At 43.3% G+C, this 16,222-nt stretch overlaps 1 protein-coding gene across 2 annotated transcripts in view; it reads right to left on the bottom strand.

Moving 5' to 3' along the window:
* The window catches only part of ZNF704 (zinc finger protein 704), a 247,423-nt gene that overhangs the window by 179,280 nt on the left and 51,921 nt on the right, over positions 1-16,222 (bottom strand). For both annotated transcript variants that reach the window (XM_002710562.6, XM_051844571.3), the window contains exon 2: positions 1,712-1,953. In XM_002710562.6, the coding sequence (XP_002710608.5) occupies positions 1,712-1,953 (242 nt within the window). The remainder of the gene's footprint in view (positions 1-1,711; positions 1,954-16,222) is intronic.

Below are 16,222 nucleotides of genomic sequence, written 5' to 3' on the forward strand. Positions count from 1 at the left end.
AATTTGAGGAGGAAATATATTCTACACACCAAGGCAGGAAAGCCAGGGAACATTTTCCTTCCTCCCCTTTTCATTGTGTTCCCCAGAAGCTACCGCAAGTGGGGTGAAATTACAAAATAAAGATTTACCTCAACGTATGGCAATTTCAAACGACTAATTTCACATCTCTTAACACACAATCGTCTAATGAATATTTAGCACAAGTCCTATGGAACTGCAAGTTAGCACTAAGGGGAGTCTAATTTTTGCCCTACAGGCTAGGAAAGAAAATAAAAGCATAGCTCTTCATATTTCAAATTGTTAACATGCTATTATTCTTATGAGTCAACTAAATAACAGATATGAGTTGAGATGCTGAGCAGGTTCAGGGTGTGATAAAACATTTCACAAGGAAGCCACAGAAAAAGGTTCTAATCCTAAGTAATTTACCATGTGCTCTTTATGAGAAAATTAGTAAAGCAAATAACTCCAAGTAGTTAGAAGTAATCAATACTTGAAAATTTTAACTTAAAGTTTAAAGAAAACAAAGAGATCTATAATTTTACACAGTCTGACACACTTAGTAGCAGGACAAAATAACATGTCTAGAAGATTCTTCTGACTTAATGTAGACAGAAACGAAATTTTAATCACCAAAAGTGAACAGGTGGAAAAGGAAAATTGATTCCTTTTCCAAAGACACTGTTTTCCTAGTTAGCTGTCAGAAACAACTTGAACGAATGCACTGCTCCTCAAACAACTGCTTATAAAGTTTCATTATACATTATTTTTGGCAACAAAATGTGGAATGTGTAAGTATTAAAAATCAGCAACTCTGTGCTGCAGCATTTCCTTTCTTTCCTTCATCTGGCAAATATTTACTGGGCCCCTAGAACCTCGTAAGGCACAGTCCTCAGCTAGAGAGGGCAGTAACAAGAGGGACTGGAATCCCTACCCACTGTAGAGATTACCGCCTAGGTGAGAAAAATGAAAAGCCAATAAAGTAAGCAAAGGATCTAATGTGCGCACGGCATGACTGTCCCACTGTCATTCTACCAAATACTGCCCTTTGTCTCCACACTACTAGATGTGAGTTAAATAAACTTATTATGTGACAAAGTTATTTTTAAACTTGAGATAAACTCTCTGGGTCAAGCTGTAAGGTACAACTGCCTTTAAATGCTTACTATGATAAAAACCAGGGATCAACACACTTTTTTACATATAGGTTTTGCGGGCCCCTAATAGTCTGTGCCGGGTATTTTTCATTTTTATTTAATCCTTTGAGAATGCAAAGCCATTCTTAGCTCACAGGCTACACAAAAACAGGCCAGGGATTGAATGTGGACTACAGGCAAGTTTGTCAGCCCCTGACCAAAAGACCTGAATATGTTAGCTTTTTAAGTGGCCAATCTTTCATGTTTTCCATCTGTGTGGGTTTCTTTTTTTCTTTTTTTTTTTGGCATTTACTCTTTTGCTCTTTATTACTCATTTACCAAAGTCTAATAAAACATTCTTTTCTAGAGCTGCAGTGTGCGATGACAACAGTCTCAAAGTCAAATCTGAAGACCAGGGCCACCTGCTCTGTTTCACACAACAACAGAAAAATACTGCTGGCAGAAACCATTCCTACGTCTACACAGGGACGAGACACGCAGCAGAGATTGCGTACGCTCACCGCTCACCGTTCACCACGTGGGGAAGACACAGGAAAGATCTCGGGTTCCCTTACCTTGCTGGAGGAACATCAATATTAGAAGAAACGACTTTTCGTTTCTGCTCAAGGAGACAGATGGAGCGAGTGTTTTCTTTCTCGTGGTCAAGGATCCGATTGGCTTTTTTGGTGTCTGCTGTTTTCACATCTTCCTCCATGGCCAAGGGGAACAGGTGTTGGTGAGGCATCTTTTTACTACAGTCACGCTTTAAGTCCTCTGATTGAAATGTGAAGGTCATTTCCCGCTTAATGCTCCCCACCTGTGAAATGAAACGCAGACATTCTTACAGAACGCATCAACTTTGCATGACTACCACAGAAGCCGCGAGGAGAGACTACAGACTGCCCTTTCTGTTCATCTCGAGGGTTCTACAGATTAAGTGGGAAAACGCAACACAGAAAGAAACTAAGACTACAGTGCAATATACAGCTGATGCCCCTGTGATGGTGCCAAGAGGCATCACAAACACAAGAAGCGTCCTTAAGGCAGACAAAAACATGAAGACTTGAAAGCATAAACTCCACAAAAAATGGTTTTTTTAATTTAAAATATCATTGCTATGTATAAGTAAGAAAACTTAATTAAGTAAACTCGTAAATATTTCAGGTTGATTATCATGCTTAACAGAAGAGAGCTAATACATAAAATCAAACTTCTTTTTTTTTTTTTTTTTGACAGGCAGAGTGGACAGTGAGAGAGACAGAGAGAAAGGTCTTCCTTTGCCGTTGGTTCACCCTCCAATGGCTGCTGCAGCTGGTGCGCTGTGGCCGGCGCACCACGCTGATCCAAAGCCAGGAGCCAGGTACTTATCCTGGTCTCCCATGGGGTGCAGGGCCCAAGTACTTGGGCCATTCTCCACTGCACTCCAGGGCCATAGCAGAGAGCTGGCCTGGAAGAGAGGCAACTGGGACAGAATCTGGTGCCCTGACCAGGACTAGAACCTGGTGTGCCGGTGCTGCAAGGTGGAGGATTAGCCTAGTGAGCCGCGGCGCCGGCCTCAAACTTCATTCTTGATTATTAATATTGATCGAACCGCACACTGCGGTTTATGCTCTGTAGCTACAGCAGTTAAGTGCTTCATAAAAGTCCCTCCTAAAGCCAAATGTTAAGGAAGTCAGACTAATTTTTCTTATCCTTCTTAACTAAATGCAGTGGTGATGAAGATAGAATCCTGCTATGCAGGAACTGTGATAACTGAAGGAGGACAGTGGCATGAAGGAAAGGTGTGGACCAAGTGACTGGTATTGTACAAGAGGTCTGCAATGAGCTGAAGTCCTATGTGTACGGCACAGAGTCCGACTGCCCCTCCCTGGGGCCTCACTCAGCAGTGGGCGCACCTCCAAATATGCGCCCCCATAAGGCATTTCACAGGCCCAGAAGGCAGTCCATGCCCTCCGTGGAGTCTCTGTGGAGCTGATTACGGAGTCAGTAAATCCTCGCTCACTTGCTTGAACAGAAGAGACCCTTGCTGGTTTCTTTTCTAGTTGTAAGCAGAGAAAAAGCACAATGATGTGGGTCAGATAGATCTAGCTGTACGGATTCTACAGTCATGCGTGTGTGGCATTTTCAGAACAGAGAACACGTGTATTTGATTACAGCAGAGACTGGCACATCTCATCCCAGTGAGTAGAACTTCTCCGAATGACAGCTCAAACAGGAGAGGGCTGGAGTCACAGAACCTGCCCAGACCAGAGACTGCTAGTGCCCAGCAATGACTCGGGCCTCAGAATGCACCTGCCTGGCAGCATCTTTCACACGACCACACAGCGAGCGCTCTAGACGGAGCTCCGTTCTCCATTCTCTCGTCAGCCCGTCCAGTCAGAGCCCAGAGCAGCTCATCTCCCCACAGCGTTCCTGTCAGCCCCAGATCCAGCTCCAGCACCACAGGACAACGGCCAGCCACCGGTACTTGTAACTCAGTCAGATGTCACCACACTCTTAGACTGGGTTAATGAAATAAAAAGCCAAGAAAAACACGTGTCTGCTTTTAATGTTAACTGGGTGGTTTTTTCCCATGGATTTGAAATGCGGAGAGACAGAGAAATACAGAAGCAGACAATGATCTTCCATCTGCTGGTTCATTCCCCAGTCATCCACGACAGCTAGGAGTGGGGCAGGCTGAAGCCAGGAGCCCAGAACTCTGTCTGGGTCTCACACCTGCGTGGCAGGGACCCAAGTACTTGAGCCATCCATCCATCCACCTGCCGCCTCCCAGGATGTACATCAGCAGGAAGCTGGAATCAGAAGCAGAGCTGAACTCAAACCCAGGCATTTTACTCTGGGATGTGAGCATTCCCCAAGCAGCGCCCCAGACGTCACACCACAGGCCTGCCCCTGTTAACTATTTTAATAACACCATACAATAGAAGAGTAAAAAATACTTTAGACTTCCAGAAGATGCAATCAGAGTCCTATAAAAATTTGCTTAACAAATCGACAAATGTAATTGCAAATATTGTAAAGGTCCATTAGTATTTGTCATTTTGGGAATTTTTCTGCCAAAAGAGACGGGGGTGAGCAGGAGATGCTTTTCCCTTCTGTTCCAGCCCATACTTAACTTGTTACAACAGGAATAATCTAAATAAACCAGGCGTTAAAGAAGAAAACAAAGACCTTGGATGATTATAAACAGCTTCTTCCTAAGTGTCAAGTATAACATTAATCAAATATGTAAATAGTCATCAGTATTCATGTAAAACAATAATTGACATCCATGCTTCCCTTGGGAGCATCTGAACTGTTGAAACAAATTTCAAACAAAATGTAAGGGAGGGAACAACATTACAGAAAGTCCAGCTTTTAGGTTAAGAAATTTAGGGTGGGGGGCCAGTGCTAGGGCGCAGCAGGTTAAAGCCCTGGCCTGAAGCGCTGGCATCCCATATGGGCGCCGGTTCTAGTCCCGGCTGCTCCTCTTCCATTCCAGCTCTCTGCTATGGCCTGGGAAAGCAGTAGAAGATGGCCCAAGTCCTTGGACCCCTGCACCCTTGTGGGAGACCCGGAGGAAGTTCCTGGCTCCTGGCTTTGGATGGGTGCAGCTCCAGCCGTTGCGGCCATCTGGGGAGTGAACCAGCAGATGGAAGACCTCTCTCTCTGTCTCTACCTCTCTCTGTAACTCTGTCTTTCAAATAAGTAAAATAAATCTTTAAAAAAAAAAAAAAGAAAGAAATTTAGGGTATACGGGCTTGCAGCGCCAGAATCCCATATGGGCGCTGGTTCAAGTCCCGGCTGCTCCTTTTCTGATCCAGCTCTCTGCTACAGCCTAGAAAAGCAGTAGAAGATGGCCCAAGTGCTTGGGCCCCTGCACCCACGTGGGAGACCCGTAAGAAGCTCCTGGCTCCTGGCTTTGGATCAGCTCAGCTCTGGCCATTGTGGCCATTTGGGGAGTGAACCAGCGGATGGAAGACCTCTCTGTCTCTCCCTCTCATTGTCTGTAACTCTACCTCTCAAATAAATAAATAAAATCTTAAAAAAAAAGAGCATAAGGTAGTCTGCATAGCAAAGGACCTCCTTGACAAAACTAAGAAAGTTTTGTTTAGATAGCACAGAGCCCATAGCCCACAGGCCAGTTCTGAAATACGAAGATATTTCAAAATATTGTGAGAAAAATGATAGATTTATTAGGGTAAAAAAAATTTGAAGTGGTATCGATGTGAGCTGTTAAATAAGATATATTTTATCTTATGAAAAAACTTGCGTGGGTTTCAAAATTTTTTGCAGATAGTTTTGTTTTCTAAAAGTTGTCTTTATTATTTTCTTTTATTTATTCAAAAGGCAGAGAGAAAGAGACAGAGCTTTCATCCACTGATTTATTCTTCAAATGCCTGCAACAACCAGGGTTGGGCTGGGCAAGCCGGGATCCAGGAGCTCCATCCAGGTCTCTCATGCGGGTGGCAGGAACACAAGGACTTGAGGCATCTGCCGCCTCCTATTGCGCACATTAGCAGGACACTGGATCAGAAGCAGAGCAGGACTAATACTGGACTAGGGTACCTCCAAGCAGCATCTGAAGCACTGTGCCACACACTGCCTAACTTTATTTTTTTTAAAAGATGTATTTAGTTATTATTTGAAAGGCAAAGTGACAGAGAGAGAGAGAGGAGAGAGAGAGAGAGAAGAGATGGGAAAGTATCTCCCATTTGCTGATTCATCCCCCAAATGCCTACAACAGTCGGGGCTGGGCCAGGGTGAAACCAGGAGCCAGGAACTCCATCTGGTTCTTGGGCCTTCCTCCACTGCCTTCCCAGGTGCATCAGCAGGAAGCTGGATCAGAAGTGCAGAGCAGTCAGGGCGTGAACAAGGCACTCCACAACGGGATGCAGCACCCGAGGGGCAGCACAACCACTACATCACAACATCTGCCCCACGCTTAGTTTTTTAACTTCATTCCCCACAAATGTTTTCAGCTGTGAGGGTATGTGTAGGGCTCTCTTATTAATGAAATGGGATTTGAGTTCTCTCCCATTCCTCTAGAATCAGACCAATGTTTCTGGCTCCCTCCTTCCTGCCTTCCGGGTTACTCTCCCCTCTTCTTTGGCTCTGCTCTCTCTCCCACCACACTGTCATTGAAACGTTCTGTATCAATAAGAAATACTACCTTACATTTAACTGTGTTTTCATGGATTCACAAACAGCTATGTGAAAGGAATCTCAGAGACTGATGGTATGACTGAAGTATTTCACTTTTCAGTGTTTTTATAGAGTTTAAGTGTATTTTCATTTTAAAATGCTTATTTATTACAACATAAATGCTTGTTAAGATTTCAGTAAGCACATGTATGAGAGAAAGCTTTCAATTCGGGCCCCTCCCCTCTGCTCTCGTCCCATTCTGCCTGGCCTGCTACACTCCTAGAGAAAACAGCTTTTTAACCATTAAACCTCAAATTACTTACGATGCATTAACCACCAATCTGCATATAAACTGTTCGGAGTGTTTAAACATGAATGTGGTTATACAAGTAGCACAAGGATTATTCTGCAGCCTTCTTTTCCACTTCACAATATACCACAAGCTTCCTTTCCTATGAGTAGTAGACTGACATTTCTTTATTTTGAATAATTCAACGTAACATTTCATGAGGTGCTATATCGCAACAAACTTCTTGACACATAGTGAAGTAACTCCCAATTTTTCAATATTAAAGCAAAAGCATATACCTTTATGTGCTAGCGCTAGCATCTTTGTAGGAGACATTCTGGGGGCTGCAATTGCTGAATAACTTAAACTTGCTTCAGTGGGTGAACAAAGCATGGGCATCTGTACAAGGGCCACATCATGCAGTCACTAACTAGGAGAACATCAGGATCTACTTGTTAATATCTATTTAGAGATGCATGCGAGTTTCAGATTGCAATGACAGTCATGATTTCACAGGATTTAAAAAGCAGACTAGTATCCCAGAAAGCTACCTACCTCAGGTAACAGAAGGTGGGACGGGCCAAGGAGGCTCTTTTACCTCTTTTCATAGATAACTAGATATACACGAATATAGACAGATGATTTTTTAACAAAAAAGGTATTTATGTGAGAGAGAGACAGAAAGAGAGAGATCCCCCATTCACTGGTTCACTCCCCAAATACAGTAGCCAGGGCTTGGCCAGGAGCCTGGAACTCAATCTGGGTCTCTTACACATGTGGTAGGGACCCAAGTACTTGAGCCATCAACTTCTGCTTCCCAGGGTGCACATTAGCAGGAAACTGGAATTGGGACTAGAGGCGGGACTTCAACCCAGACACTCCAATGCGGAATTTAGGTGTCCCAAGCAGTGCCTTAACAGCTAAGCCAAAACCCTGCCCAGACATACAACCTTTAAGTGGTGAGATTATAGGAGATTCTTACCTTTTTCAGGTCTTCAAATAGAAAAACTGAGTTTTTTGTTTATGACATTTATTAAAATAATGAATAATCAGATTGCTTATAAGGTAACTGGCACTCTCAAACACTGTTAATGTTAATATACATTTTTAAAAAATATTTTATTTGAAAGGTACAGTTGCAGACAGTGAGAGGGAGAGACCCCCAAAATGGTTCACCCCCAAAATGGCCGCTACAGCCAGCGCTGAGCTGATCTGAAGCCAGCAGCCAGGAGCCAGGAGCCAGGAGCCAGGAGCCAGGAGCCAGGAGCCAGGAGCCAGGAGCCAGGAAGTTCCTTCAAGTCTCTCAAGAGGGTGCAGGGGCCCAAACACTTGGGCAATCCTCCACTGCTTTCCCAGACCATAGCAGAGAGCTGGATTGGAAGAGGAGCAGCCAGGGCGAGAACACGGGCCCATATGGGATGCCAACACCGCAGGCAGCAGATCAACCTACTGAGCCACAGCGCCGGGGCCCAGGAATATATATTTTTTAAAAGGGTTACTGGGAAAACACAGTAAAAACTAACTGTGCACTGCTTTATTATCACAATTCTGCATCTTGAGGAACAAACACAGAAAGCACACAAGGATATTCATCATAGAAATGCTTCTACCACCAAACATCAGAAATTACCTAAGTGTCCATCAATAAATTTTGGGATAAACATGTACAAGTGTACACAAATAAAAACAATGGCATATTTCTGTATTTACAGACACAGAAAGTCACTTACTATGCGAAGGGTCTCCAAAATTTCACAGAAAATGTGTATTATGAAAAAACTGCATGTGAACTACAAAATTTTTTTAGATCCAAACAAACATCTCTTTTTCTTCATAAACTTTTATTTATTTATTTATTTTTGACAGACAGAGTGGACAGTGAGAGAGACAGACTCCGCTGCAGGCGGAGGATTAGCCAAGTGAGCTATAGTGCCGGCCTCAAAGGGGATTCTAAAATGTTGGCCAGCGCCGTGGCTCAATAGGCTAATCCTCCGCCTTGTGGCGCCGGCACACCAGGTTCTAGTCCCGGTCGGGGCGCCAGATTCTGTCCCGGTTGCCCCTCTTCCAGGCCAGCTCTCTGCTATGGCCAGGGAGTACAGTGGAGGATGGCCCTAGTGCTTGCGCCCTGCACCCCATGGGAGACCAGAATAAGTACCTGGCTCCTGCCATTGGATCAGCGCAGTGTGCCGGCTGCAGCGCGCTGGCCGCGGCGGCCATTGGAGGGTGAACCAACAGCAAAAAGGAAGACCTTTCTCTGTGTATGTCTCTCTCTCACTGTCCACTCTGCCTGTCAAAAAAAAAAAAAAAAAAAAAAAAAAAGTTAACAATTGGTGTGGTTTTTTTTGAGGCAGAGTTATAAGCAAACTTTGCAATCTATCTTGTTTGTAATTTTTTTCAATATCTATATGTAGCTTAGTGTTTTAAAATGTATGAAGTTATCCTATTGTAAAAAATATATATTATTTTATATAATTAAGTTCCTTGTGAACCTTTCATCTGTATAACCAATATTTTTCTTCCATTAGCTTGCAGTTTTATATATATATAAATAGTATATAAAAGAAAAAGAAATGAAAAAATGAATTACTTAAAATAATTCACCCACTGACACTACGACTTCTATTAACTGTCAGCACCTATTGTACTATAATAGTTACCATAACATTTCCTCTGCATACCTAACACAGAAGCCTTTCATACTGCACATTACAGTGTGATTTATTGCAAAGGAATAAAGCTTCCATGTTTAATTGTATGAGAGATTACTAATTACTGAGTTAACTGACAAATAAAACTCAGAATTTTTATTCTAATGAACAGCTTTTGTTTTTCTAGAGGACAATAAACAGTGTATTTATAAATATGATCTGCTTGGGAAAAATGCAATTTTTTAACAAGAATCTAATCATTCTATCTAAGTCTTGAATTTCTCTAAATGGTATCCTTTGTAAGTTGGATGCAACTTTCTATGATAGGACTGAAGCTCATCAGCCTTTCTCAACACAAAAGCCTCTGGCTTCCACAGGAAGACTAACCACATGTCAGAAAAGAGGATGACTTCTGACATCAGCCCACTTACATGCTTAATCCTTCCCTCTGTCTACACTCAAGTGCTCTGCAAGCTACCTTAATCCTGACACCCTTTCTATTGATTTACAGTAATAAGATGTCAAAAAGCAAGTGTCAACACTCTTGGAAATTGTTCTTACTCATCTCAACCCCATCAGATTTGAGATGCTGGCTCTGGAGATTAATTGGATTTCCAAGAATAACCCGCAGAAAGCCAATCCATTTGCCTTCAGGGGTTTTCTGGATACACAGAAGTCAATACAGAAATTCTAGAAAAATTCAGGCCACAACAAAACCACTGTTAGAGGGTAGACGATGGAGACAAGCAGGCTGAGCAACTCTTAAAGACCTTGCCACTCACCAGGAAATCAGTCACACCTGACAAATTTCATCAGTGAAGTTTTTGTATTTCATATTATGTTCCTCACATTAAATTTTTCCTAAATAACTTAATTTCATTACACATGATAATATACATTATTTAGTGACTGGCAACAATGACATATCATCCACCACGCAGAACATGAAATCAAGGCCATGGATGTAAAAAGATGTTCCAAACAAGAACCAAAGCTTATATTAATAATAGGAATAAAAAAATTCTCTCAATTTCTTCCAAACATAACTGCTAAGGGTCGTGTTCAAAGAAATATCAGAATCCCGAGTGAACTGATAAAAACTATATCCAAAAATAGTCAACATAATGCTATCCCTTTCCTTGGATTAAATTCTTCAAATTTCATGCTAGGTACACAGAAAAATAAGACAATGAATCTACTCAGTCCTAATTAAAGTTGTAGTGAACCACTTTAAAAACAATTGCTTCCAATTACTATCCCTTTGAGTAAATTGTTCCCTTAGCCCTCTGAAATCAATGATGTGTTTGTTGACTGCTTTTTCCTTAAGTACATTAATTTTCTATACCAAGACAAAGTAATTGGCTTATCAAAAGCAGAATGTTTTGGTGGTGGTACTAATGTGATGAGAAGTAAAATTTAGCGCAACAGAACTGAAACCACACAACTGCACTATCTCAACAATCAGTGTTGTTAAGGCTAGGTTTACTACAGCAAGTTTTAACTTTAATATCTGGGCAATTTAATATTCAACAAAGCATAACTAGGTTTGCTCAATGGCAAATTAGTCAGCAGCACATTTAAGATGGGAAGTTATTGCACAACTCTTTAGTGGAAGGCTACTTGGCTGAAGTTTCAAGATTTCTATTCACATTATGCAAGTGAGGACACACAACTTGGGTATTTTTAAAAAATAATTTCTGAAAAGTTTTGGATATCCATTTCTGTGAGGTCCAGTAAGAAATTCAAGCTCAGCTAAGTATTTTTTTTTTTTTTTTGACAGAGGAAAAATTTATGTCAGTATGGGTTGGCTTCACTGGACTTAACATCAGGGTACAAAGCTTTGAATTTACACTTTAGTTAATTAGGTAGTCCATTTGTTTTACAGAAGTCAAAATTTAACTCAACCAATCACGTCCAATCCATGCAAAAAATCCTGTGAATGTTGCCACGAGAAAACAACTGGAAAGGAATCATTTCTTACTATCTTCACAGTTAGTATCTTGGCCAAGCTGCCACTGTCTCTTGCCTGAATTGGTCCGACAGTCTCCTCCCTGGGTTCCTGATCCACACTTGCCCCTTTTCTCTTGGCCTCCAGTCCTTTCTCAGTAACAGTCTTTCCGCCTTCAAACCTGGATGATGTACCTCCTTGGATCAGAATCTGCCAATGGCTTCCCATTTCACTCAGAAAAACAGTCAAGGACCTGTGGCGACTTCTAAGGCCCATACAGCCCAGCCCCCTGCACTTGCCTTTTTCCCTTTCCTGTTTCCTCTCTCTGCTGTCATTTCTACCAACATCCCTTCAGGCGCTGAACATGCCAGACACCCCTGCTTCAGGGCCTTTCCACTGGCTGCCCAGTCTTCCTGGACCATTCTTCCTTCAAATATCCACACTGCTTCCTCAACCCTTTCGGCCTTGCTCAGAGATCCCAGTGAAGCCAACCCTGACCACCCCACCTAAAGCTGCAATGCCCCCCTCCCACTCCTCCTCTCCACATTCCACTCCATGTTGCTGTTTCATAGTTCCTATCATTTCATTTCAAATGGGCTATTCTTAAAACTTTTATATTTATGGTCTAGACTGTTCCACCAGAATATTAGCTCTTCGAGGATAACGGGCTTTTTCTTCCCTTTGGTTCCTGATATATTCCCTAGACTAGACTAGAAGAGTTTCTCTTCTATTTCTATTCTATTCCACTCTTGTGGAATAAGAGAACTTCCCAGCAATTATGTGTTATATGGCAGCATGTCCACATAAAATTCGAAAGAGAATGGATGCCAGGTCCCTAGCGGCAAAGTATGGGGTCATAGAATCCCTCAGTCTCAAAGCCATCTTCTAAATAGTGAATTATGCTGTAATTTGGAGGAAGAAATAGGTGAACAAGTACACATCTTAATCCTATCCTTATCAAAGTTTTCAGTTTTATTTCATGAAAGAATTTATCTCCTGCAATGCAATCCTTATTCTATAATAAAATCTACAGAGAAGATAGGGTTTATTTTTAAATTATGGGATTCTGAATCTTCCTTCTACAAACACCACCACAGTAATTCAGAACAACCCTATAGAAAGGGTGAAACAATTTAAGAACCAAGTCACAGTTAATATTCCACAAATTTCAAAATTTATAGACAGCAGATGCTCACTTATGTATACTCTCTCAAATAAATAATTTTAAAGGAAATATAAAGAAAATAAATGCCACCTTCATTTCTTCTATATTTAGTTGTAGTGACTTTTATACAGGTGGAATTCAGGCTATACTCTAAGATTTTTCGCTTTCAGTTTTTAAACGATTTATTTGAAAGGCAGAGTTACAGAGACAGAAGGAGAGATGGGGAAAGAGAGAGAGAGATCCTCCATTCGCTGGTTCATTCCCCAAATGGCCACAACAGCCAGGGCTGACACAGGCTGAAGCTAGGAGCCAAGAGCCTCTTCTGGGTCTCCTCACTTGGACCATCTTCCTCTACTTTTCCAGGCACATTAGCAAGGACCTGGATAGGAAGTAGGGTTGCTGGGACTCGAACCAGTGTCCCTATGGGATACTGGCATTGCAGGCAGTGGGTTAACTTGCTGTGCCAAAAACATGGCCCCCTCCCTTTTTTAAAATCTACTTATTTTCATTTTATTTGAAAGGTGAAGAGAGGCAGAGAAAGATTCCCCACCCAGATACCTACAACAGTCATGGCTGGACCAGGATGAATCTAGAAGCCCAGAACTCAATCCAGGTCTCCCACACGGGTGGCAAGGATTCAACTAGTTGAGCCATCACCTGCTGCCTGTGCATTAGCAGAAAGCTGAGAATGGAAGCAGAGGTGGTACTCCAACCCAGGCGCTGTGATACAGGATGTGCGCATTCCAGGTGGCATTCTAATTGTTGCATCAAACACCTGCCCCTCTGAGTCTTTTCTTACTAGGTTTCCTGAAGAAGTGCAGGCAGCTGCTTTCCTGGGGTACAGTACAGACTGTCTCTGTTGACGGCAGTGACAGCTACACGGCCTTGCTGACTGTGAGTGCCACTGCCAGCACAGGGGTCCTGAGCACAGGGCAGCTGTATCTCTGCCCATGCCCTTTGCAGGTTGTCCCAAAGGAGCCCACGTATCATTTCACTCAAATTCCACCCAACGCCATCATAGTGAACAGGGGGCTTTTTCTCTGGAGACAAGCAACTTCACAGGGCCTTTTCTGAGCCCAGTCCCATCTCTCCCCAACCCCTTTCTTCCTATACTGTGACAGTCTGTGCTCCCCTGTCATCACCTGGCCTGAAAATTTTGCATTAACAGACACAGCAGGAGAGAGGAGATTCATGGGCCCTGAGGCAGTGGAGGAGAGTTCATTTCTTAATGGGCTAAACAGTTACTTGCAGCCCACCTGGGCATTAAACCACTTTTTTTTTTTTTTTTTCATTTGACAGGTAGAGTTATAGACAGTGAGAGAGAGAAACAGAGAGAAAGGTCTTCCTTCCATTGGTTCACTCCCCAAATGGTCGCCATGGCCAGTGCTGCGCCGATCCAAAGCCAGGAGCCAGGTGCTTCCTCCTGGTCTCCCATGCGGGTGCAGGGCCCAAGCACTTGGGCCATCCTCCACTGCACTCCCGGGCCCCAGCAGAGAGCTGGACTGGAAGAGGAGCAACCAGGACTAGAACCCAACACCCATATGGGATGCTGGCGCCGCAGGCGGAGGATCAACCAAGAGAGCCATGCCATCGGCTAAACAACTTTTAAAACATGGCTTCTCTGCCCAGACCACAGCTGTTTGACACAGGGGAACATGCAGTTCTGATCCTTTTGATGTGTGTAAATAAAAGTCCAAATCAGCTCCTGAAAAAAAAAAAATGTTGCCCGATTTCGCTGGGTGCAGACAGGTACCACTGAACCCTTTCTTTTAGACTATGATCTGAGAGACTCAAAACCGATGTCAGCAAGTGGCGGTGGCGCCCAGTGACAGGGCACAGACAGGCAAGCAAGAGGACAGGCCAGGCCACAGCATAGCAGCAGAAAGGAGGGAAGGGGAGGGAGGGAGGAGGAAGAGGAGGAGGAGCTGGAGAAGAAGCAAAAGGACAAAGAGGAGGAGAAGCAGAAAGGGGAGAGGCAGCAGGAGCACTAGGAAAAGCAGGAGGGAAGCAGGGGGAACTTCACAGCAGGAGGGGGCTGGGAACCCACCCTGGGAGAAACAGGAAGTGGAGGCGGGTGGGGCGAGGCTGGACCTACCTGCAGCGGGAAGGGCTGCCTCCGCGCTCCAGTGAGGGCCTGGCTGCAGGCTGTTTCCAGCCCTGGAGGCTTGATCTCCCACCTCCTAATGGTGATCTCCATCCCCCTTCCTCACCTCACTTCATTTTTTTTTTTCTTTTCAACACGAGATGGTTTCAACTTTTAACAACAGCAAGAGCTGGATTTTACTAACCCAGTGGCTTTAATTCCTTTGGCAACAAGAACCAGGACAGAACTCTTCAACTTCATCAGTGGTTCCCATAGTCTCACACAACATCTTTAACTGTTCACAGCAGCTCCGAAGCAGACTTTAAGTAAAAGAGAATACTGGTTGCTGAGGGTTCTTCCATCAAAATGTATTTCATTTAAAATATAATTTATCACTCCTCTGGGCAGTATACAACAAGTGAAATTAAGAACTAAAGTCAAAAACTAATGAATTCACATTTTAGCTTGGATGGTGCTCTTAATTCATAGGCAGCTAATTGTTTTTACCAGCTGCACAGATGATTAAATAAAATCTGCTAATAAATGCAGCTAGGGTGCACTCAAGAAAGTAAGCAATATGTGTCAGATTAAATTTGTATAGCTGTTTACCATAGATGTAATTCTTCATAAAAAAGGTCTTACTGATATACGAGAAGAGATGGACATCTCCTACTTTAATATGAGATTTTCAGAAGGGAGATGGCTCAAAACAAGAACTTGGGCAGGCATTTAGCCAGCAGTTAAGACTCTCACATCCAGGGGAGAAGGAGAGATGAAAAAAAAAAAAAAAGAGACTCTCACATCCCACATCTGCGTACCCAAATTCAAATCCCGCCACCACTCCTGACCCCAGCTTCCTGCTAATGCAGACCCTGGGAGACAGTGGTGATGGCTCAAGTGATTGGGTTTCTGTCACCCACACAGGAGACCTGGATTGAATTCCTGGTTCATGGCTATAGCCCTGGCTGAAAGGGTATTTGGGGAGTGAACCAGCAGATAGGGGAGCACACTCTATTTTTTTTTTTTTTTAGAAAACTTCTATTTAATAAACATGAATTTCCAAAATATAACTTTTGGATTATAGTGTTTTTTCCTCCCATAACCACCCTCCCAACCGCAAACCATCCCATCTCCTACTCCCTTTCCCATCCCATTCTTCATTAAGATTCATTCAATTATCTTTATGTACAGAAGATCAACTTAGTATATACTAAGTAAAGATTTCAACAGATTGCACTCACACAGACACACAAAGTATAAAGTACTGTTTGAATACTAGTTTTACCGTTAATTCGCACAGTACAACACATTAAGGACAGAGATCCTACATGGGGAGTAAGTGTACAGTGACTCCTGTTGTTGATTTAACAACTGACACTCTTATTTATGATATCAGTCATCACCTAAGGCTCCTGTCATGAGCTGCCAAAGCTATGAAAGCCTCTTGAATTCACAAACTCCAACCTGTGGGGAGCAGCTCGGACTAGACTGTTACTGGAATTAAGACTTATTCCATGCACCTGCTCTCCCACAATATGGCGCTGGGAGAGAAGAAAACAGCTTCCGCACAGCTGCCTCCAGTTCAACCAATTAACTGTAGGACTTGCTCCTGATTGGAGGAGAGCAGCGTACTCGGCGTGTGGGCAGCCGAGTTGGGATTGGCAGAGGAGGACTATAAAGGAGGAGAGAGACGGCATGCACCAGGAACATCTAAGGGGAACATCTAAGGGGAACACCTGTGCAGCCCCCGAGAGAACCGGCCGGCGGAGTGCCGCTCCCCTGTGGAAGTGGGGAATGTGGCCAGGGGGAACCGCCCTTCCACGGAGGTG

The sequence above is a fragment of the Oryctolagus cuniculus genome, chromosome 6, assembly GCF_051225735.1.
Source record: "Oryctolagus cuniculus isolate XC-2025 breed Fujian yellow rabbit chromosome 6, ASM5122573v1, whole genome shotgun sequence".
Lineage (NCBI taxonomy): Eukaryota > Metazoa > Chordata > Mammalia > Lagomorpha > Leporidae > Oryctolagus > Oryctolagus cuniculus.